This window comes from Pelodiscus sinensis, chromosome 16, assembly GCF_049634645.1.
Source record: "Pelodiscus sinensis isolate JC-2024 chromosome 16, ASM4963464v1, whole genome shotgun sequence".
Lineage (NCBI taxonomy): Eukaryota > Metazoa > Chordata > Testudines > Trionychidae > Pelodiscus > Pelodiscus sinensis.
Genome location: NC_134726.1, coordinates 4,186,985 through 4,210,914, shown reverse-complemented (window position 1 = coordinate 4,210,914; position 23,930 = coordinate 4,186,985). Strand labels below are relative to the sequence as shown.

General features: G+C 61.2%; 1 protein-coding gene across 1 annotated transcript in view; it reads right to left on the bottom strand.

The window, feature by feature from the left end:
• CLCN7 (chloride voltage-gated channel 7) overlaps positions 1–23,930 on the bottom strand; it is a 41,027-nt gene that overhangs the window by 7,480 nt on the left and 9,617 nt on the right. Inside the window, exons 2-16 of the mRNA XM_075899147.1 lie at positions 21,954–22,025; positions 20,945–21,016; positions 20,516–20,581; positions 19,027–19,159; positions 18,212–18,321; positions 15,449–15,529; positions 13,981–14,043; positions 13,364–13,447; positions 11,672–11,765; positions 10,497–10,561; positions 9,857–9,973; positions 9,344–9,398; positions 7,871–7,931; positions 4,760–4,898; positions 3,561–3,654 (exon numbers count right to left, since the gene is read on the bottom strand). Coding sequence (XP_075755262.1) covers positions 3,561–3,654; positions 4,760–4,898; positions 7,871–7,931; positions 9,344–9,398; positions 9,857–9,973; positions 10,497–10,561; positions 11,672–11,765; positions 13,364–13,447; positions 13,981–14,043; positions 15,449–15,529; positions 18,212–18,321; positions 19,027–19,159; positions 20,516–20,581; positions 20,945–21,016; positions 21,954–22,025 — 1,306 coding nt within the window. The remainder of the gene's footprint in view (positions 1–3,560; positions 3,655–4,759; positions 4,899–7,870; positions 7,932–9,343; positions 9,399–9,856; positions 9,974–10,496; positions 10,562–11,671; positions 11,766–13,363; positions 13,448–13,980; positions 14,044–15,448; positions 15,530–18,211; positions 18,322–19,026; positions 19,160–20,515; positions 20,582–20,944; positions 21,017–21,953; positions 22,026–23,930) is intronic.

Genomic DNA, 23,930 nt, shown 5'->3' with positions numbered 1-23,930 from the left:
CAAGTTGACCATGGGGCAACCCCAGTAGGTGGCACTTGCCACCACGTTCCGATCCCCCCTATTAGTCATGGCCACAGCAGCGGGATGGACACGCCGAGCCACCGTAGGACTGGGATTACTCCTCTTGGGGCGAGCTCTGCCCTTGGCTGGCTCCGCTCACTCAGCCCCTGGCCGGCAGGCAGCCCCACTCTGGGACAGCTGCCCCCAGCAGCCAGCGTGGCTCATACCCCGAGCAGGGGGCGTGTAGCTTCGGCTGTTCCCATGGTCCATAGGAAGGCCAGGCCTGGTCCAACCCCTGGTGTTCTGCAGGCAGGCACTGCTCTGACCCAAGGGCACCCGCGTGCTCCCTCACCTCATTTGTCAGCCCTTCCCAGGCCCCCTCCCTCAACACCGCTAGTCGGGCCAGTCTCTGCAAGGAAGCCTCCCCCGGCCTCTCGGCCAGGGGCGGTCAACCCGTGGCTCAGCAAGCTGCGTGCAGCTCTTCAAAGGAAAAATTGTGGCTCCCACACCCGCGGCTCGGCTCCTGCACCCGCACCCGCGGCTGTCCTACGTTCCCCTGCTCCGATCTTTTTCCTTGTTTGGTCAGGGCGCCGCTTGGGGCAGCGAGATCAGCCACTGTGGCCAACAGACGCCTGCTTGGGCCACACGTGGCTCTTAAAGGGGCAGCGTTTCTTTGGGGTTTTTTTGTTTTTTTTTAAAACAACTTCTTTCCCTCGGCCCTTTGCACTATATCCACCACTATTTTGGCTCTTTGTCTGTAATGGGTTGGCCACCCCTGCTCGAGGCCTTCCATTGCCGTCCCTGGGCCCACCTGCACCGCTGGCAGGGTTCGTTGGGGGGTGTGGGACTCGGTTTCCGTTCTCATTCCAAGCCAGATTTCTGCCCCCTGCAGCAGAGGCTGGCGCCGAACTGCCAGGGCCAGTCAGGTTCAGACACTTATAGGAGCGGCTCCGATTCCTCTCCCCCCCACGTGTCTGGCGTTTCACCTGCCCGCCCGCAGCTCCTTCCCCTCGCCGGGTCGGGCCCTTCTATGCGTCTTCCCATCATCCCTTCTGAGCGCTCCTCCACCGCTCACCCCCTTCCCAGGTGGTTAATTTCATATTAAAGGGCAAGGCTAGGCCAGGACCTTGCCCTGCGCCCCCTCCATTAGCCTCTGGCCACAATTCAACTCGACAGGGTCACCTGCTATTTCTCAGCGTTTCTAACCCCGGGCAGCGCTCGGACGCCCCCCAAGGCCGTACTTCCCTTAACAGCCTCTCATGAGGGACTTGTGAAAGCCCAGCCACAGAGAGGCCCAAAGGGTTCAGGTCCTTGGGGAGGCCCCGTTTTCCGTGGAGGACGCGGAGGCACCTAGAGCCGGCGTGCCGTGCCGTGGGGGTTTAGAGCGACACCCCTTCCTGCTCTGTGAACGCCCCGGGCGCCCGCTGCTGCTTGTACGTCGTCACATACAAAGGAAGCCCTGACAGCCGTACTGCAGCTGAACACCACTGTGTAGAGAGGCCCTGGTGTGGAGTCCTGATGCGCCCCCCAGCCCAGCCCTGCCTGGCTCCATGTCATCAGGCAACAGCTATTTAAACAACGTCTCGTAGGCGAGCGCCCCCACCCGCCGTCCCCGCACGTTTCCATGGCAGCCGTCAACCTAGGTCTGAGACAGGAGAGGGAAAGAGTCCAGGGCACCCCAAGTCCTCTGGGTCCCAGCCGATCTCCACAGGAAAGTCACCAGGCCAATGCACTCAAGGGACAGCCAGCTCCGTGCACCAGCTGTCAGCGAAAGAACAGGCAGGAGTCACATGGCTCTTCCAGGAGAGCAGTGCTGGGGCAGAGGTGGAACTGGGCCTGTTTCAATTCAAGGCAGCCAGGCATCGTGTCCGATGGGAAATGGAAACCCAGACAGATGCCCCGGGGCACCGTGAAATGGGATCTAATTTCTAGACAGACCGAAAAGTAAAAAACACATTCAAAGCATGACCAGAAGGGAAAGCCATTGAGGAGAGAGAGACCGTAGCAAACAGGAAGCAGCCAAGAACAGACGCCAGCACTGGGAGCGAGCACGCGAAGGCGAACGGCTGGGATAGGGACGGAGGGAGGTGAACGGAAAACACTCGGCTGATATTTAACAAGAGTGCTCCTGGGACGCTGACGCCTCCTCTTCAAGGTCCCATCTACACCCAGCCTAACACACCACGGCTCTCACCCTGCACACCCCCACAGGACAGGCTGCTTATCACAGGCCAAGCAAGAGGCAATTTTTGTGGGTGCCTCAACAAAATATCAACCCCACCCTGCTGATCCAAATCCAGAGCTTTACCCGGAGAAACCTGAAACCCGCCAGCTACTGCTACGTCCAAGCACAAGACTCCTCAGCCGGCGAGGGACGCATTCATCTTAACGCGTTCTCAGTAGATGGCTGATTTGCGCTAGTGCGGGACAGACCCCGTGAGAACGACCGACTAATGAATTAGCAGGTACAAGCAAAGCCAGGCTCACATTGTACCAAACCAGCTGTTCCTCGGACAAGGTCCGGCTGAAAGATGTGGGCCGTGGCACAGCCTGGCAGCAGGGCATCTGAAAATGCTGCAAAGGGCTCCTGCAGCCTCGGCTTTGAAGCCTTGCCAAGCAGCAAGGAGAGCAAGTTGTTGCGACGGCGAATGGATGCACCCTAGCACCAGCCGGATCCGTGGGTTGCTCCCGTTCTCTGCCCCGGTTAGGCCCTTACCACAATACAGGTTGAACCTCTCCACTCCGGCACTCTCTGGTCTGGCAACACCCGCAGTCCGGCATGATTTTAGCGAGCCGGCTGTCCCCTTTTCATGGGGGTGGCCAAGTTTCCTGCAGTCCCATAACGTTTGTTTACAGCCACCAGTCCCAGCTCTCGTGTTCTGTAGCTCTAAATTTACCCCTAAATGTCGTCCGCAAGCCCGGCGAGCGGCGGGAGCGCTAGTAACGCTGCCAGACAATCTTGACCTCCCGCAGTCCAGCAAATTCTCTGGTTTGGAACCGGTCAGGTCCCGAGGGTGCCGGATTAGAGAGGTTCAACCTGTACTGAGATGACTGCATGGCTGGGACTGCCTTTGCTCTGTGTGTACAGCGCCCAGCACCACGGGGCCCTGGTTTATGCCTGTGGGCTCCTACAGTGACAGCAGCCCTATTAGTGTGTTACAGACGGGACACAGTCGGAACCTGCCCTCCCCCGGGCTCTGCAGAGTTGCTATTCGCCAGCAGGGAGGGTCTTTTAACAGGCGCTCAGTGTAAACGGGGACTCCTCGCATCGTGCTTTAAAGACTCGGTTTCAGAGGAGTTCTGTAGCTCAGCCAGAGGTCGGGTGGATTATGGGAGTGGGGGGGTGAAGTTCTCTGGCCTGTAGCTTGCAGGAAGTCAGGTGCTAGATGATCACGATGGTCCCTTGTAACCCTGAAGTCTCCGAGCAGCACGGAACGCAGCTCACATGGAAGGACAAGAGGGCTGGGCTAACAGGAGCACGCCTGCCCACAAACAAAGCCACGCCGCTGCTCTAGAGCTGCCGCTACAACCACTCCCGCCCACGGCTCAGCTGGGCCCACCTGGAGGGTTGTGGAAGAGGCTGACGACGCTCTTCTCGGGCGTGTTGAAGAAGGCGGTGGCCATCGAGTTGTATTCTCCATCCGCACAGAACAGCTGGTGGGAGGAAGAGGAGACAGGATGGCTTGCGAGAGGTGGCAGACCCGCTGCCCCGGGACGCGGACAGAGCAGCCGGCAGAGCGCTAAGGCAAACGGGGCTCCTGGTGACACACACCCGACTGCTACCCAAAGGCACACGCCAGCGCCTGTAGCGTCACCCGTCGCAGATGTAGAGGGCGAGGGTCAAGCTGGAATCTAGCTAAATGTCGTTGATTTTGGCACATTATTATTTTTCCTCCCCCCTTTACCGGCTGAACGACTGTCACAAACAGCGTTCACCTCCTGGCTAAGATGGACCATCAAACCCCAGCTAGATCCCATTGGAAAGCTGTGTTGGGACAATAAACTCACACCGAGCTTTAGCTTTGCCCCCGCTCACAGTCTTGTCCGGTCAGTTACCACCTATTCCCTCAAGGACACAGCTCTCCGCGATCGCAGATACCCACCCACCAACCTGTGCCGCTTGGGCTCCTCCGGCCAGGCCAGAGTCCCATGAAGTCGTTCTCCAGGCCCCTGAAAGAGGCACTTCACCGCCTGTAATCTGAGTGTCACACCGACACGCAGGGGGCAGAGGTCAGGCTGCACACGCGCCGTGACCGGTCTCACTCCCCGACCGCGGGCTTGGTTTGGTTCCAACAACAGCCGGGAGGAAGTTACCTGCTTCTTTGTTTAGTCCCTTACACTGGGAGGCTCTGGCCAGATCCCCCTGGGACTCTCCCCCCCCCCCCTCGCTGGCCACGCCCCCACCAGCGCCTTGCCTCATTTAACGGAGCTGGCAGGATGGTCTTTAATGGCAGCCCAGAAGGCTCAGACCCTGCACGCGGCAGGGATGCCTGGCCAGTATGGAGCCCTGCCTCATTCACTGCCCCCTCAGGGGTGCGCCTGCCTCGCTCACTGCTTGTAGAAATGCTCAAGACTCTTTCATCCTGGCTGGCCCCATTGAGGCCAGCTCCCAAGCCAGGCAGCAGAGACCACGCTGGAAAATCCCCGACCTCCGAGCCCCTGGCCGTGCCGAGGTCGGATCCAGCTCCATGGGGCAGGCAGGATCGGACACCCGCTCCGCTACGCGGGGGGACAGGGGCTTTGCAGGGCAGGCACCTACCTGCAGGGGGTAGGCCACGGCATCCCCCTGGAAGGGCTGGCAGTCCGTAGAGCAGTAGATCATCACAAACCCCACAGATGCTGTCACCGCTCCCACCAGCATGGCCTCAATCACCTGGAGGCACGGGCGGTGGATGTACCTGCGGGGTCGAACACAAGCCACGTGAACAGGGAGCCCCCGCCAGGCTGTTCTCTGCTTCCCAGAAGCACCCCAGGGGTCAGCTGGCTCTTCAGACTGGATGCCACCACTGCTGGCGGCTTGGGGGCGGGGGAGCAGCTGGCGCAGGCCACCTCCTCCCGGGGTGAGAACCAGACAAGCAGCAGGATTTCATAGGCCGAAATGAAGGAGGAATCAGAGACGTCAAGTTGGGAGGGACCTTGAGTGATCATCTAGTCCAGCCAATCTAGACAGGTGTTTGCCTGCCTGTTCTTAGAAACTACCTGGGAGATGGTAGATTCCCCATCGCTGGTGGTTAGGTCCTGAGCTGACTGCGAAGAGTCCCAAAGTGATCTCACAAAGCTGGGTGACTGGGCAACTGAATGGCAGGTGAAATTCAATGCTGATAAATACAAAGTAACGCACATTGGAAAACAATCCCAACGACGCATAAGAGACGATAGGGTCTAACTCAGTTACCACTCAAGAGAGATCTGGGAGTGACTGTGGCTAGTTCTCTGAAAACATCCACTCAAGTGTGCAGCAGCTGTCCAAAAAGCTAACAGAAGGCTGGGAATCATTAGAAAACGGATAGATAAGACAGAAAATAGATTGTCTCTATAGATCCATGGTACACCCACATCATGAATACTGAGTGCAGATGTAGTGGCCTCATCTCCAGATCTATTAGAATTGGAAAAGGTTCAGAAGAGGGCGACAAAAATGATTAGGGGTTTGGAACAGCTTCCATAAGGAGAAGAAATTAAGAAGACTGGGACTTTTCAGCTTGGAAATGAGAGGATTAAAGGAGCACATGACAGAGGTCTGTAAAATCATGACCGGCGTGGAAAAAATAAAATCAGGAAGTGTTATTTACCCCTAACACAAGAACTAGGGGGTCAAGCAAATGAAATTATTAGGCAGCAGGTTTCAAAACAAAACTAAAGGAAGTATTTTTCCCCCCCATACAATGCACAGTCAACCTGTGGAACTCCCTGCCAGAGGATGTTGTGAAGACCAGGACTTTAACAGGTTCAAAAAAGAGCTAGATCAATCCATGGAGGTTAGGTCCATCAATGGCTAATTAGCCAGAATGGGCAGGGATAGTGCCCTTGGCCTCTGTCTGCCAGAACCCGGGAATGGACGACAGGGCATGGATCCCTTGATGATTCCCTGTTCTGGAGCACCTGGCATTGGCCACTGTCAGCAGACAGGACACTGGGCGAGATGGACCTTTGGGCTGACTCAGTGTAGCCGTTCTGATGTTCTCCCTTGGTCACCTGTCCCAGCGGTTAGCTACTCTTAGAGACCGTCACAATGGTTTCCGTAACTCCAAACCTGAATCCCCCTCGCTGCAGATCAAGCTAATTACTTCTTGTCCTACCTCGGCTGGGCAAAGAATAATTGATCACCACCCTCTTTATAACAGCCTTTCACATGTTTGAGGCCTTACCTGGCTCCCTCCTGACCCCTCTCCATCAGCTGTCTTCTTAAGACTAGACACGCCCACTATTCGTAACCTTTGCCCACAGCTCAGGTTTTCAAAAGCTTTGATCAGTTTTGTAGCTGATCATAAAAAGTAACCAACCCCCGTCTGCAGCTCTGTTCCTGGGGACACTTTGCCCCCGCAAAAGGCCATCTGAAACCTTCCCAGGACTCCACAAACCAGGAGCTGTGCAGAAATTGCCCTTTATATTTTTCACAGTCCTGCTGGCTTCTGTCTCCACAAACATGTTTGCAGGAAAATTGAAAACGGAATGTACCATCTGCTCTGAATCCCTCAACTCCCGTCTGTTCCATCTGCAAAAGCTATCAAGCACTCCCCGTCATGCAGGGGATGTTAGTCTTCTGAGCTATTGGCTCCTGAAAGACAAGCTCTGGTGGAAGAGAAGCCAGGTCCCAACGGGGAAGGGAAGCATTCCAACCCAGAAAGTTTAGCTATTTTCACTGATTTTTGAAACAGAGTGACTATGGGACCAGTTTTCAAAAGCACTTAAGTGATTCAGGAACACACTGGACCTTGGCTGCTGAAAATGAGGTTTGTTACTTTTAAAAACGATCCCCAATGCGTTTACATAGCATGTAACTCACGTATGGACGGTTAAGTTGGTTGGCTGGATGGTTAAGTAAATTGCATTGTCTGCAAAAGCACTGTCATGAAAACAAAGATATCCATCTTCCATCACCTTAACTCTGACCCACGGAATTGTTCTAAAGCCGTAGTGTCCAACACGCTAGCCACATGTGGCTATTTGGCCGGATGAGTATGGCTACTGAGCTCACAAAATTATTTACATTTTGAGAAGAATGTGGTTCATTTGCTATAGCAGTAGTGCTCAGAACCTAAATGTTTCTTCAACAAGGTACTGTAACATGGGAGTTGCGGCATCAGTTAACACTTATCAGTGTGTGCCAATAAACTCAGCATGGCTCAATAGGTTACAGGCAGCCCCTGACTTGCGATGTGATTGGTTCCTGGGGAAGTGTCGCAAGTCGGGGGCGTCGTAACTCGAACTTTCATTGATAATAGGCGCCAGGCGCTGTCGTAAACGCAGGCCGAGGATGTAAGTCGGGGGGGTTCAGCCCCTTTTGCACTTACAAAAATAGTTGTAAGCACGTGGGGTCATAATTCAGGCGGGCGGAAGTCAGAGGCTTCCTGTATCCGTGGTTCAATAGGAAAGCATGCAACAATCACTGCATTTAGATATGCATTTAAGGTGGTCTAACGTACTGTCCTGGGAGCTTATAATGCAAGATTCCTTCCTCCGAAGGGCGTCTGTTTTACGAGACGACGGAAGAAATATTTACTCGGGGGCAGAGTTACAGCTGTGATGAAACCTGGGTTTCTGCGAGGGGTCGATTCTCGGGCACGACAAAGCGATGGCATCCGTAATGATCACTTCCGGTGGGAACACTGACGGGTTCTGTTTTACTTAGCACCTCGGGGGCTCTTACCTGATTCGGAACATGGTTAACCAGTAATTCAGGGCATTGAATATTGCGCCGAGAATTCCACCTGCAAGCAGGAAAGAGGGACACAGCTGAACCCTTTATGCCGTTCAGGGTTTTCCTACATGCAGAGTTAAATGACTCTTGCCCCGGTGTTTCTTTGGCAGTTTCTTGCCCTCGTCAGCCAAACGTTCTTACGAGCACCACGTTTTTAAGCTACCGCCAGCAGCAGCTTCCAGAGAACAGCAGCAATTTCTTACTGTAACGTTCAGCGCCAAGCCATGAAGGAGAGCAAGCTGAACCTCACAGAAGAAACTGCACAAGCTGCTGCCGCTATTTCTCCCCACGGCCATAAATCGCTGGTTTCTGGAGACGTCACAGCTGGAAGTCAGAGCTTAACTCTACTGCGTGGGAGGGGGAGAGACAAGGGAGAGCAAACGTGTTCCTGAGAGACACCCCCACATACACACCCGGCCGCTGCCTTTACTTGGGGTTTTTTCCACTCAAGGAAAGCCAGCGCCTGAACCCCCTATTATTTCTACCTCCCGGAGGTCAGGGATCTGCACGATGCATCAAGGCCACACGAGGACCAGGAATTTTCACAGCGCTTCCGGCTGTTCAGAGGCCCCCCGGAGACGATAGTGACCTTTGCCAGCATGGCAACACTGGGGCTGCGTCAGGGTTGCTGTGGTAACGGTAGTTCTCCTTGCCCTGACGAGGGCATTTCAAGGCTGACACACAATGGGGCAGCAGGAGCGTCTGTGGCCGAAAGGCTGACTGACAACTGAGGCCTCAATATTCCTGTTCCAAGCAGTGGGCAGAAAGTCAGCGATCCGGCCGCCACTCGGACCCGAGGGCCGCGCGAGAAGCAGGTCGCATCAGCACACTGGCTAGGCCCAGTCTGCTCCAAAGGGTAGGCTCGGACAGGTTACCTCTGAGGAAAACCAGGGGCAATTCCTCGCTGACTCCAGCCTGGCGTTTCCCTGCGCATCTGGTTAGTGTGTTCACTCCGGTGGTGGATTGTGAGCAGCCACCTGCTCGTACCAAGCACTGAGCCAGAGGGAGATGGATTTCTAGCTGCGGGTGTCTCCCAAGTTCAGCTCCAGACACCCTGCCCACACATGCGTAGCAGGCGGGTAGCTTTGCCTAGGACCCTGCATCTTTTCCCAGACTCTTGTCGGTCCACGGTTTGGCCCCCCATAACTGTGCCACGCGCTGCCACGCTGCAAACCCTACCCAGCAACAGGGAAGCGCAAAGCGAAGGGTTTTCTCCCTCTCCAGGGACGATCACGCTGGGCAGAGACGCTAGCGGTAGCCCTGGAAAGCATTAAGCAGCAGCAGGCTCCCTGGGGGTCCTTTGCCTGCGTGCGTTTTAATGGCTTTCCCATCCCCCCTCCCGCACGTGGGCGAAGGCAGGTTTCCGGCCGAGCGGAAGGGGATTATTCGGAGGCGCTAATTGAACGAGCAGACCCAGCTTACCGACGACGCCCATGAAGATGAAGATCGGAATCTCCTGGAAGGTGTAGCCCAGTTTCTGCGGACAAGGAGAAGAGGGTTTGGAGACCTTCCGGCACCGCAGGGCACTCAGGGACAAGCCGCTGCCTGTGCGCGAGGCCTCCTACAGCCGGCAGCTGCCCGGAGCCACTCCTGGGGAGCACGGCTGCAGCAAGGCCCCTCGCTCCCGGGCCCCATGGCGCCTGCATAACCGGAGCCCGGCAGCAGCTGGGGCAACGCTTTCAGGCGAGGGGGCGCGCTGGAGGCTGCTGGGCAGGAAGTTCTGATCTGGGTGCATCTGGCCTTCGCAGAGCCCCCTGCCCAGCATGACACCCCGCCTGGGGCGCCTCATGCTGTCAAACATCCCAGGGAAGGGCCTAACGGGAGCAAACAGCCCCCATTTGCTGCCCTGCTGGCCAGGCTGCGGAGGGCGCCCAGGACGGGGCGTGTGCCTGCCCCGCGACGGCCCGAACCCGGCAGCCAGGCCGGGCACCTCACCTCGCTGTCGAACCTGCCGAAGTTGATGAGCCCCGGGCTGGAGAGGTCCCAGGGGTTCCCGTGGTAAAAGCTCAGGATGGAGTTGAGTGTGAACGTCGAGATCATGGAGGCGAAGAACTGCGGAAAGAAGCAAGAGAGAAGCTGCCTCGGCGCCCTGGCCTCAGACCCCTCCGCGCCCTGCCCATCCGCCAGGGCCTCGCTCCGCCCCCTCACTCCCTGAAGAGTTCTTGCCGAGGGGGGCAGGATAATTCACCCCCCTGCCAGCGCTTGGGGCCCAAACCAGCAGGTGAGTTTCCCTGTGAGCTGCATAGGCAGGGCTGGGTCGCCACACGAGCACCTCCCTCTGTGGATTCTGGGCTGTTCCCTTTGCCTTGTCGCCCTCTTGCCAACCCTCAGCACAGGCCAGTGCGGGACTCCAAGCACGAACCAGCAGGTTCTCTGGCAGGGGACCCAGCAACGCCCCCTTTCTGCGCCTCACACCCCAGGCGACGGGCACCCGCCAGGCCCCTCGCTCCCCAAGGCCTCCTGCCCCCTTCCTCTCTGGCCCAGCAGCCAGGCAGGCCTCCAGCTCCGTTTTTCACCTCAGGGGCCGACCACGCCTGACCCGCGGGTCCTTCCTGCCCCAGGCACGGACACTTACGATTCTCCACGTCAGGAACTGATTCCAGAAGGAAGCGCCTTCCTCCAAGCTGAAGAGAACTCCGCCTGGGCAGACAAAGGCCAGGGGCCACGGTCACGGCTACCGCCGCCCTGCCCAGGAGCCGCTGGGGCGAGGGCTGGTCTCCTGGCGACGCGGGCGGGAAGGAACCCGCCCTTGGGCGTGCAGAGACGGGACACAGCTTCACGGGGCCGGGGGCCTCACCCCCGCCCCAGCCGCCCGCCTACATGAGACGTGGCTTTGGCCGGTGACACTTTGCCCAGGGGGCGCCCTGGAAGTGGCCGACCGCCGTGCCGCCATGTGCCCTGGGGGCCTCACACAGCCGCTTGGGGCAGAGACGGAAAAGCTGGGCGTGCCGGCCCCTGCCTCCGCAGCAGCGGGAAGGGCTCTGCTGCGGGCACAGAGCCAGCGGCCCTTTGGTGCATGCACGTGCTCTCCAAGCTGGTGCCACTTCCCAAGGGGAGAAGCGCGCTGCTGGGCCGCAGGTCCACCCCAGATACGGGCGGCTGGGGGGCAGGGGCAGCTCTCCGGGGGACTAGCTCGTCCCTTAACACACAACCTGACATCCAGGTTTCAGGCGGCGCTGGAGGAGGGAACACGCTCGGGTTTGCCCACAGCCACCGGTCCCGACACCCCTCCTGGGAGGGCTCCCAGCCTTGCCCACGCAGGCACGTCCCTCTCTGCTTCACTGGCAAGACCTGGGTCTCTCCCACGGCCAAGCGGCAGCCAGGTGGTCCGGCTGCGTCCGTACGCCAGGGTCCCTCTTCTCCAGGGGCCCCCTCTCGGAATCAGACCGGCGCCCGGCAGAGGCAGGCAGCCTGTGTGCCACTTTGCTTTGTGCCAAGCTCCATGGGCGAGCGCAGAGACAGGCGGGCGGGCGGAGCAGCCGCTGTTCTCTACCTCGGCCGCGCCCCACGGGAACGCCACTCGGAAAATGGCAGTTCCGAGCACTCCCTGAGAGCCAACAGGCCGGGCACCCACAGCTGTCAGGGCAGCTGCTGCTTCGCAGGTCACTTGTGCTCGCAGCGGGCTGACCCAAGGCCCCGGATGAGTCCGGACAGATGTCTGGCACTATCCCTAGCAGGGGAGCATGAGCTTCCCCCCACGGGCCCACCCCCGCCCCAGGAGGTGACACCCTGCCTCAGCCGACCCCTTACCAACGGGGGCGCCGAACGCGGCCGAGACGCCGGCAGCTGCTCCGGCCGAGACGAAGTCCCTTTTCTCCGTGTCCCGGCGGAAGTACTCAAAGATCTGAAACACGGATAGTGCGGCTTCACCGGCAGCACGGGCGCAAGTGGCACGAGCGCGCCTCCGGAGCGCCAGCATGGCGACGAAAACGGGCTGGCATCTGCCGCTCTCCTCCCAAGGTGAGAACCGGGGCGGCTTTCCCCAGTGCCCGCCCAGTGCGGCGGAGGCGGGTTATGCATTTTGCTGTGTGGCACAGCAGCACGGGATGCACACGACGCTCCGCGGCCGGGAGGGGAGCCAATCAAAGCAGGCCCGCTGTGGCGGAAATGTTTTCCAGTGGGGCAGAGACAGGCTCGCGGCGCTTCTGCTAACAGCAGCTGCCTGGCCACAGCCACCCAAGTGCTAGCTCTGCTCAGGATAGGGGGGACCCAGCGCAGGGGGCTGTGGGCCCCCTCCCACACCAGCGCTCGGCCGGATCCAGGTCAGCCAACGGGCCCTCCCGGCTACGCGGGTTTGCCAACAAGGCTGCGGCTCCGACAGACCAGCCGCAGCAGGACGGGTCTGCTGAGCCCACTGGGAGCGTTCCAGCCGTGGGCCAATCGCACGGAGTGTAGCCACCCGGCCAGCCTCTCGCCCCAGCCTGCCCCCCCGGCGGCACTGCCGGGCCCAGAGGGGAGGGATGTTCCACCGCCGCTCGGTGCGCCCCCAGCATGGCCCCAGCCGGGGAATATATTCCTGTCAAGCTGCTCCCAGGATGCACTGCTGCTGGGAATTGTGGGATAGGTTCCCAGAGGGCACTGCAACCGGAACGGGTTCAGGCAAAGAGGACTCTACGGAGCCTCCTTCGGAACAGGCCAGTATTCCTCCTTCAGGCCACAGGGGCGGCCCCAGGCACCCCCAGCTGACGCGGGAGCAGGGGTCCCGGCCGCCCTGGGAGCATGAAAGGCTGGTGGGGTTGCCGAAGGGCAGGGAATCGAGCGCAGGAGGAGGCGGGGCCGGGCTCTGGGAGGGGCAGGAGGCGGGGCCGGGCTCTGGGAGGGGCAGGAGGAGGCGGGTGCAGGAGGGGGGGGAGCTGGGCTCTGGGAGGGGCAGGGAGTCGGGCGCAGGAGGAGGCGGGGCCGGGCTCTGGGAGTGGGAGGGGCAGGGAGTCGGGCGCAGGAGGAGGGGGGGGAGCCGGGCTCTGGGAGGGGCAGGGAGTCGGGCGCAGGGGAGGCGGGGCCGGGCTCTGGGAGGGGCAGGGAGTGGGGTGCAGGAAGGGCTGAGGGGGCTGGCATTTATCTCAGGCGGCGACAGCTCCCACAAGCGACCCCACCCTGGTCTGGCAGCGGCGCTGCGCTTGGGGCAGGGGCAGCACACGGGGACCCCTCCTGCTGGGACATGCCTCCTGGGAACGGTGCAGAGCAGGAAGCTGCCTTAGCCCCCCGGCACTGCCAGCAGCAGCAGGTGGGGTCGGGAGACGCTCCGTGGGAGGCACAGAGGCGGGGCCAAGGGAAGAACCGGCCCCGAAATTCTTTTAACTCGCCGCCCTGGCTTGGCCACGTTGTGTCCACAAGAGCAGAGATCGTTTTGCACCCTCCCCAGGCGCCGCGAGCCCGTCACCAGCACATGCCCGGACACGGACACACACGTGCACCCGCCCATTGGGGCGCGAGCCAACCCACCTTAAAGTCCCGCTTCAAAGAGGTGGATCTGCCCTGCGAGATGCCGGCGGCGATGACGGCCCCGGAATGAATCATGGGTCCTTCCTGCGGGCAGGGAGCAGACGGCGGCGGGTTTCAGGGCCACTCTGACAGGACAGGGGAGTTCAAGGCGAGAGCCCCGCCCGTCCCGCGGCTCCCGGAGCCCCGCCCGCACAGCGCGGCCACTCGGTGCCGCTAAGGCCAGAGCTGCCCCAGCGAGGAGGTTTTGCTCCAGGAAGGGGAAACCCGGCCACACTCCTGTTTTTGCCAGGGTCTTACAGGGGCCTGCCGGCCTGCCAGGCCACGGACGCGGCGTGAATGGGAATTCTTGAGGAAACGTCCCTCAGCCCCTGCCCGGCTCCTCCCAGTCACATCCGGGAGAAGGTGGCATCAGGATGCACTGCCGCTGCCCAGCGTCCCGTCCCCGATCCGCCAGGAGAGCCTGGCGCGGCGCCGAGCTGCTGGCGGGGACCAAGGCACCAGGCAGGCGCGAGCGAGACCCGTGAGCATGACAGCCCCACCTCAGGCCAGCGCACAGGGGCCACTCCACAACCTCGGGAAGGTGGCGGAGTCAGACTGCCCTCCGCCCAGCAAATTACCTTCCCCACAGCCAGGCCGCCGACCACCGAGAGAATGACCCCGCAGACTTTGATCACCAAGGTCTGGAAGACAAGCAGAGTCCCTGATCAGCGCAGGAGAGACGGCGAGCCCGGAGGCGGCCCCTCTCGGCGCCAGGCGGGCGGGAGACCCGGAGAGCGCGCCCCGCCAGACGCCGAGCTCTCCGCGCACTCAGCTGCTCCCCGCACGCCAAGTCCCTGGCAGAGCACAAAGGGGGAGACTGAATCGCGCGGCCTTCCTCTCGGGAGGCACCAGGGGAGCTGGGCAGCTGGCGAGCTAGCAGCTACAGCGGCAGGAGCCGGAGATGCTAAAGCTACTCAACACGCGGCCCGTTTGGGTTTACGTGGGGCTCACCACGCGGCCCGGGGGTGGGAGCCAAAACAAAAAAGGAGCCGATAGAACGGTCTTGTGTGGATGCACCTTTTAGCGGTTAATTCCTGGCCTGTCATTGCTCATTAAAATGCTGCCATACGGGTGGAAATCGGGGAATTGTTGCATTTGATTAATACCAGCAGAACTGACTTAAAAGGGGCCTGCGTGTTGTATAGTCTTGCCTTCATCTTTGTATTCACGCCCATCAGTGTGAAAGAAGCTATTGGCATGTTATGCAACCACACTTAAGTTGCAGCCCTCGGCATGTGCTGTGAATATCAGTGTGGCCCCCGGGGCTTCCCAAGTGGAGTAGGCCTGTGCTAACGGGTTCTTTGGCTCGTCTCTGGCCTTTCACAGCTGTACCGTGGAGAACCAGCTCTGCAGTCACGGCTGGCAGAGGACTGTGCAGTCCAGTAACAGCCCCCCTGTATCCAGGGGTCAGCAAATACTCCCCGCACTACACACACGCGCGCCCGTCGGAGCCTTGCAGAACCATCAGTGGGTCCCTCGCGGAGGGCCTTTTACTCTGTGGGGAGAGATCTCACGGCTAGCGCCGGGCCCCCGGCTGCTCTGCAGACGGTACAGGCACCTACTGCCGTTTCCCGCCTCCGAGGGGAGCGTGTTGACCAACGGTCCCCGGAAGGGAACAGCTGGGCTGAGCACATGGGACGCGAGCATCCCCATAGGCCGTCGCCCCCCACAGCCCCTTGCAATCAGTTCCAGCAGCGATGCTGCATTTCCCTAGTGCTGGGCCCAAAGGGATCTGCGCCGGGGCACCTATTAGCGAAGGGACCGCCACCGAGGAGTCACAAAGCTGGGCAGCAGGGTGACCGCTGGGTCATGCGCTTGTGACTCAGGGGAAGGCGCCCCCAGCAGCTGCAGCTGGGCGAGGCAGAGCTAGGATGTGAGCACCCAGCCAGGACGAGTGTGGGGAGCTGGCAGCAGACGGGGAGGAGGCAGGCCGGGCCAGCCTAGCTCCTGCCAGCCCCAGGCTCTGCCTGACCACGCCGCCAGCGGGGGATGGACGACGGAGTCCGGGGACGCCTCGCACTCTCTCCCCAAACCCCAGCACCTTACCTTGAGGCGCACGACGTGAGGCACCTTCACGCCGTTGAGGTAGCACTTAATCTGGGGGATCCCGCTGCCGGCGGCGACCGGCTAGGAGCACAGGGAGAGTTGGTTAGCAGCCGCCCATACGCAGCGGTTCCCACCGGCCCCTCCCGCCCCATTCCAGCACCCCCACCCAGGGGAACACACGACGGCCCATGAGGGGCAGATGGAGCCTCGCTTTTTGGGATCTGAACCCCACCCCAAGCACGTTCCAGAGCCAAGGCCCGGGCTAGCCAGCAGCTCCCTCCGTGGAGAGGCAGTGTGATTAGCCCCCCAAATCGCTGGCGCTGCCTCTTATGCGGCTTCTTAGCGCCCTCAGACAAGGCCCGGCAGGCCGAGACCAGCACGACCTGCCAGGAGACCTGAAGCAGGATGGATGGATTCGTAGGAGACCGGGGTGAGGTGGGGAAAAATACGCTGGGCCCTGGGAGGGTCCCTCAGAAACCAACTCCAAGCGACTCTTTGGAAGCCGCTGCGGCCAGCTCAGCAGCGCCCCCGTGGAGCAGGGCCGAAGGGCTTCTCTTCACGGGGCCCCCTTCCACTCACGCCCTTTGGCGGGAGAGCCACGGCTCAGCAAGGGGGGAGGGATCCCGCTAGAGCAGCTGCCGTGCGATACTATGTGGGAGCCAGTGAGGTTGCTGCCCAGAGCACGGGGCAGCACAGGGCCGTATGGCCTAGTTCTCCAGGAGATTTGGGGGCGGGGGCATGACGAGCCAAGCCAGCCGACTCTCTGGGGGCCTACGAGCGCCGTGGGCTCCGCTCTTTCTGCGCCCATCCTGCCTCAGGGCCACAGCCCCCGCCCCGACAGGACACGACGTCGGTCTTCAACGCCCTCAGGGCTGGACAGGCCTTGATACTGGGACTCGCTCCCGTCGCCCAGGCTGCTCCCAACGGCAGAAGGGGGAGGTGGCTGCTGCGTGGGCCTCAGTGGCAGAGAAACCTGCAGCCGAGCCTCTCGCCCCGAAAACGCTCGGACACTCGGGACATTTCGAAGCCGGCCAAGGCCAGACCAGAACGAGCGTAAAGAGAGACAGTTCAACCGACGTCGAGGGACGGGCGTCACCTCCCCCGGCTGAGGCACCAGCCCAGCGAGCGACCTGTCACCGTCAGCTCCCTGCCCTGGCTGTGCTCTGCCTCCCTGGCGGGACGCTGTTACCAATGGCGGCTGCGTTTAACAAACAAAGGCTCAAGCCGGCAAGAGGCAGCGCCCTCACGGAAGGCTGCCGGCCCAAGGCAGAGGCATTTAATGAGAAACCCTTGCATCACCGTAGCAAGGCAACGGTCTCTGCTAATCCGCAGAGGGACGAGGGTTATAAATAACATCGGCGCTAACAGCCACCCGGAGAGCTGTCATGTTCTGCATTTTCCCTCCTCTTGGAGGAACACTGGCCCTCAAGCCTCCATAATCCGCTTCCAATGGGATCTCTTACCCGTGGCAGCTCCGGGGCTGCTTTACCGAAGATACGTAACCCCACCCAGCTCGCCAGAGAGGTGACCTCTATCCGCAGGGAGGAGAGTTTAAGGCCCAGATGTTTGGTGAAGGACAGACAAGGGAACACAGGAAAGCATAAGGCACTTCCTGCTCCACCGAGCAGGGGGACTTGGACTAGAACCGTTATCCAGCTGTCACGTTACTGAATTTGAGGGGAGCAGCCAGATCCCTGCTGCACCCATAGGTGGGGGTCTTGGCCCCAAAAATGGTATAAAGGGGGCCATGTGGGGTGCTGAATAGAAGCTCACTGTCTGCTAATCCTATGTATGTTAGTCATGTGTTTGTATAATGTCTGTGTGTGTAGTTAGGAATCTGTAATCTGTGTGGATACTGAATATTTCTCTGCATGTGGTTGAGCACTGGGCAGAGCCCGGCCTATGGACATGCTAATTAGCGAGGCCCTGTGGGACAATGGCACTCAGTGGGCCAAGGACACACCTAAAGAACGAGGGCTGACACCTAAGGGCTGCCAGCAGGGGACACAGGGATGGGCCGCTGGCCAGGTGACCTGCTGCAGCCAAGACGAGACCAGGAAGGATGTATAAAGAGGCCATGTGGCGGACTCCATCTTGGTACTCAGCTCAGCACTTCATCCCAGGGGGATCGAAGGGCCAGAAAGAACTGTGGACCCATCCTGATCCTAGGATGCGCAACAAGGACTTTTAAGCCAGCAGCTGTAACATCTCTGCTAGAGCCTGCATCGAGGACTGGGAGATTCGATGCATGTAATGTAGGATACTTTAGCAACCTTACTCTCATGCTTTTCTTTCTTGTGGTAAGAAACCTTTAGATATAGATTCTAAAGGATCAGCCCAGCGTGATTTGTGGGTAAGATCCAGAGGGTAAATTGACCAGGGATCTGTGGCTGGTTTCTTAGAACAGGACAGAACTTGTTCAGGGTAGGTGGGATTGGGTTCTAAGACCCGTCACCTGTGTATGAGGCCCGGGGCCATCTGGGGCATGGATACTGCTGGGGTGGCGGAGGGGTTTTGCTCGTGAGGCTTCAGGCAGGCAGCTGAAGTGCTCTGTGGAACTGGTTTGTGGCGTGTTTGGAGAGGTCACCAGTCTGGGGGCTGTAAGGAGCCTTGAATTTGAGCAATTCGCCCTGAGCAGATGCCCTCAGCTGTGCCCAGACACGGCCCGGTCCGTCACACTAGCTGCCCAGTCCGCCTGTTCCGGGGCAGAACTGACATGGGGGGGAAGGAAGCAAACCAAGAGGCCCGCAGCTTGGGGCTTACCTCGATGAAAGCCACAATAATGGAGCCAACCATCACCACGCTGGAGTTCAGAGTGGCCCACAGCAAGAGGGAGAAGGACAGCCCCCCCTTCTCGGTGAACTTGTCGATATCTGGGAGGGTCAGTTAAGAAACTCAAGTGTCACGGGCGGGGTGACTCCCTGCCCGGTGTCGCACCAGCTCCCGGCACTGAGCTGGTCTGCAGAGAGGGGGAAAAGCTGGTTTGACAGCCGCACCGCAGAGCAGAACTGCGCACGGACCACGAATCGCATTAGCAAGAGGCCAACATGAGAGGAATCAATTGTGCAGAGCACATGACAGGCCCCCGTGACCGACAGGGCCAGCTGAGGGAGTAAGACTCATACCCATCCTTCCTCTCTAGCGAGCAGCCGGGAATCACGGGCCAATATCCCATTATTCTGCCTCTGACGCGATGCCAGGAGGCCCCTCGGCTGTGGGAACCTCGATGCTCAGGCGCTAGCCAGACAGGACTCCCAGGAAGAGGGATGCTGTTCTCCTTAAAGGTCAAATTTCCCCTCCGGACACAGATCACGAGGGCACCCACTAGTTCGGCCCAGGCCGCCCCAGATCTAACCAGAGTTTCAGCCTGCTCCAGACACAGAGTTAGGTCTACAGGGGTAGTTCACTCAGATCCACACACCCCAGGCCCTCTGCAGACATGTCCTGTTGGAGGTCCCCGGTGGGTAATTTACTCTGCGCGCTACTGTGCGGACAGCCTCTTGTTCCATTGCCCTGAGCCCCTGCGACCCCCGGCTGCGCCCGCCCCGTGTGTCTGGCCCCTCGCAGCGGAAGGATACTGTCCTTCACCACTCTGAACTTCAGCCCAGCCAGCTTCTCCACCACGATGTCGATGAAGCAGGCGACGAGGCCGGTGAGAATCCCGATCATGCCGCAGATGACCCAGCGCTTGATCTCCACCGTGCGGAACGCCTGCGGGGGACAGATCGGACTCCTTCGGCCCAGCACAGCAAGCCAAATGCACCCGCGGGGAGCAGGGCGGGGTCACCGCCCCGGACACCCCGCCCCTTCCCCAAGGAACCCGCCTTCCTCGCGATTTAGCACCGCACAAAGCACTGGGGCCAGGCAGCTCCCAGACAGCCTGGCCAGCTCTCTGCCCTCTCCTGACGGGGGTAGGTCCTGCCGGGGAGGGCTTTCTTTATGCTTTTGAACACTAGGGGATCTGGCCTCATCTCATCTGTTCCAGGAGTCTGGGAGAATCAAACCGGACTTGCTGGAGGGGAAGGACTCTCATTCAGACAGACAACGGTCTGTGTGTCCATTCCACTATTAACAAGGACTTCCTTTCTCCTGAGCGTTCCTTGGGTGTTTGAGCTAAAGAGTCAACACTCCTGCCCCTTTGCCATGGGCTCAGAAAGGCCCAGAGCAGGCACGTGGGTCTCAGGCTGAACCGTTGGCTCGCATATCAGCACCACCACATTTTCTCCCCCCTTCCACTTCTACCACGGCCCAACGGCCGAGCGCGCGTCTTCCCTTGGCCAGTGGGCAGGCGCTACTCTGCAGCACTGCGCCCTGCTTATCAGTTGGTACCGGAGCACATCCTGTTTTGACACCTCTCCTCCACATCCTCTGTGGTGGAAGCTGAGGCAAAGAGCCCACGCTGCCTTGCTCTTGGGCTAGCAGCCTTGCTGCTGTTACTCCCGGGGGGTCAGCAGACCCCCGCCCCAGATCTGGCAGGTTTCCTGGCTGAAGTAATTAAAGACATTTTCTCGCTGGGTTTCTGCTCGGCTATTTGCTTTTCTGGTGCCCTTCGGCCTCCTCACACGCACCAGCCTTGGCGCATGCTCCTTCCTACTGCTTCCAGGTCACGCCCTGGAGACCGGGCTTGGCTCTGAGGTATTTAGTCTCATGGGTCAGCTCCCTTGCCTTCCTGCCTCTGTTTGGTTAGGACAAGTCGCCTTCCGGGCCAGCAACGGTAGCGTCCCTGCGTAGAGGCGGCAGAATTTCATGCCATCACTTTGGCCATTAGGCTCTTTGGACCAGCTTCCTTTCCTCCAACCCCCCCGGCAGAGAGGGTCCCACACCTGGTCTCCCCCAAGCAAACCGGTATTAGATAGGCCCTGGCGGAGCTAGGAGTGGCCCTAATGTACAGGAATTGGCTCAAACACGGAGCAAGCGGAGTCTCTGCCCCCAGGGGCCTCCCAGTAGCACTGGGCGGCCGAAAAGCCGTGTTTCTAGCCCTCGGCCGCAGCGACATTGGACCAGTTCCCCTGGGGGCGGCTGGAGTCTCTCGTCGGGACCTGGGCTGGCAGGCCCAGCCAGACTCACCGTGTGGTGGATGCGCCTCTCCTCCTCCAAGAACAGCTGGTTCTCACAGTTGTCATAGTCCAGGCTCTAGATCCAGGGAGAGGGAAACGCTTGCACTGGTCACGCAGGTGGGGGGGAAGGGGGTGACCCCTCCCTGTAGGGAAAGCCAGCTTCCGCCCTGCCCCTCCCCAATGAAACACGCTTCGCCCTGCTGTGCGCACCCGCCGGGTCCAGTGCCCTTCTCCACTAAGCCCCCGGGAGCCCCTCCAGAGACAGCGTCCTGCCATCCTACAGGCGCCAGAGCAGCCATGCTGAGCTTTCCCACGTACCAGGTCACCCCCACCCCCGGACCTCGCAGCCTCCTCCCGCCCCAGCAGCCACTGGCTAGAGCCCCACCCGCTTCCCCGTCCGCGTGGTCCCAGCTCGCCACGCCCTCCCCCGGGTGCCTACCTCGTATCGGAGCGAGAGCAGCTTCTCGCTGTGAGGAATCTCACTGGGCAACTGGCTGGGGGTCTCCGTTTCCTGGGGGGACACAAGACCCGGGCGGCAGCTCAGCCCGGGCGTCTCACCAGGTCTTGCCTCACAGCGGGGCTGAGGGAGGTGGCCAATGGCAGCAGCTCCCCCCTTGTCACAGACGGCATGGGGGGGGGGTCTGCTTGCTGCCAGGGGCTTTGGGCACAGACGGGCAGGACAGCGTCTGCTCTGGCTGGCCGCGCCAGGCTCCCAGACGGCACCACGGGGCAGCCACTTTGCGGCAGTTGCCTCTTGCTGGCTATGAACGTCTATCAACCAAGCAGGCCCCAGAACTGCCTCAGGCCAGCGTCCTACGCAGAGAGAGCGCAGCTCGGAGCGGGCTGCTCCCCGGGGATTTCCCGCCCAATTCCAGTGGGCAGGGCTGGCGCGGCACGTGTGCAGCGACGACAACGCCGCTCTGCCCACGCAGCCGCGAGGACAGCCCCGGTGCTAGCAGCGTGTACTGCGCTGCTCCTCAGGCCGAGGGGCCCCCGGCTGCACCCCCAGCCCAGTCGCCCCGTGGAGGGGAACGCGGCTTGCAGCAAGGCGAGCCCACGGCGAGACACCCGGAACCCGGGAGGCACTTTGGGAGCTTTTCAGAGGCACCAAAGCCCCTCAGCGGGGTGAGGCCCGAGGGGGCGCCATGAGGCAGGGAAAGGAGCCCCCTGCTCTGCCAAGCGCTGCCCCCACTCTTGCTCGCCAGGAAGGGCGGCCCGGTGGAGGTGCTGGAGCTGCACGGACACGTTCCCATGCGCAGCATGAGGAGGTGGGAAGGGACCTGCCTTCCTACGGCCGCTCAGACCCCCAGCCTGCAGGCCGGAGGAGCTGGTCCCTCGGGAGCAGCGCCAGGCTCCGTCGTGGCGGCCTGGGCAGGCCCCAGCGCGCGAGGCCGGAGGAGCCGCCAGAGGGTGGGCCGGGGGCGTTGGCTCCTTCCCGGGCCACTCACCAGCTCACGCACGTCGTCGTCCAGATCCACATTGCTCAGCTGGCCGAGGCGCAGGAAGGGCGAATGGGGGAACTGAGGGAAGGGAGAACTGGTCAGTGCACAGACATTCCCCGGGGCAGCAGGTTCGCGGCCCCGATGCTCCAGGGAGACATCCGGATGCCCCGCCCCTGGCAGGGCGGTAGGTTGGCAGCTGCCCGCCCTCCAGTTCATGCTGCACTGAGCCCCGCTGGGCCACCCTTCCTCCCTCCCTCCGATCAGCCCCGGCCTCTGTCAGGCCCCATGCCCAGGTCTCCATGCAGGGGAGGAGCATGGGACGGCCTCCTCTCAGGCCAGGGCACCCCGTGCTCTAGAGCAGCAGTGGCCCAGCGCGGGGCCCAAGCCGACTGCGACCCAGCGAGAGCTCTCTGCTGACGGGGCCACTCGCTTGTAGAGGCCAGGCCAGGCGGACGCTGGCTCAACACAAAGCGACCACCGGGCAGGTGTTGGCTGCAGCCCTCTGGCGGGCAAGGTGTGGCTGCCCCGGGGCCAGGCTCCCCGAGCCAGCGAGGACACACGCTGGGGCCGGCGGAAGCCGTCAGCAGCGGCTATTAATGCAATGAACCTTCGCCCTTGCCAGAGGCTGGAGAAATGGCTCCTCTCCGCAAGCCAGGGGCTGCTTCCTTCAGTGGAGGGACCCCGGAGCTGCCGGGGGCGGGTTCCCTGCCTCGCGGGTAACGCTCGGAGCTGGAAAGGGCTCGCGTGCCGCAGCGGGGGGGGGGGGGTTTGCACTTACACGACACCCCGGGAGGGGGCTCGCAGAGGCCCGGAGGGGTTAGGACTCGTGCACGCTCCCTGCTCACGAGCGTGCGGGCTGTCGCACGGAGCAGAGTGCACGCACACCAGCCAGCAAGGCCCATAGACCCAGAGCCCCTTCCGCGTAGGCTAAGCCCTTTGGGATCAGGCCCATCCGTCCATCGCTCGTGGAACGTCCAGAGCCTGGCACCCAGGGGCCAGCGCTCCGCTAGGGCCTCTCCCTCCGTCGAGCTTTCATTCGCCTACTGCAGCCCGTCTCCTGCCCACCCCCTGCCAAGATGCTGCTCTCTCCCCCTATTCCAAACCCAGCAAGGCCCTCTCCAGCCAGTCAGACTTGGAGGTGTCCCTGGCCACGCCCTGGGGGAAACCCAGCAGCCCCCGCAGAGGAGGGAAGAGCACAAGGGAGGGACGCTGGAGCCATGTCGCCTCCCGCCCCTTTCCCGGGAGCGCGGGCAATAGGAGCTGTGCTGAGGCTTTGGAGCGCCCCGGTGCTGCCCTCTTCCTGCTTTGGGGGACGCCTCGCCCCAGCTGGGCCAAAGCAGCCCCCCCATCGCGTGTCACATGGCTCCTGCACAGCTGCATCCCTCCCCCCAGGCACCATAGAGAGCTGGCAGGGAGACAGGCTCAGAGGGCCGGGGCTCTCCGACGAGGAACTGCCGTAGCCCTGTGAAACCGCTGGTGCCTCGTGACTCCGGAGAGCCTGGCCGGTAACTGATCACCCCCCGGAGCACAGACCCACAGATTTCCCCCTTCCAGGGGCCATTCCGCAGGGAACCCCCTGGGCACCATCGGGGCACCGTTATTCCTTGGCCTGGAGCGGGGTCAGCTCACAGGTGGTTCTGATTTCGCCCCGCCCCGGAGCCCACGTGACCCGCCCCTTGCCGAGCCCATTCCTCGAGTCGGCCTCGCGCCCGTCAAAGCGCGTCGCTCGCTCCCGCCAGGCAGGCACCCGCGCTTTGCACGACGGCGGCGGCTTCCAACGCGCTGAGCGAGCGCAGCCCAACCCATGCGGGCGTCTCTCAGGAGCAGGCGGCCCGTTCCCGGAGCGCTTGCCACAGCCACGCCGGGCGCTCTCAGCAGCCAGAGCTGGGAGGACAGGTTCTTCTGCAAGGCAAGTTCCCAGAGCCGAGCCCTCCCGGCAGCCTTGCGTAACAGAGGAGTTTCACAGCTATTTTGAGCCCTTCT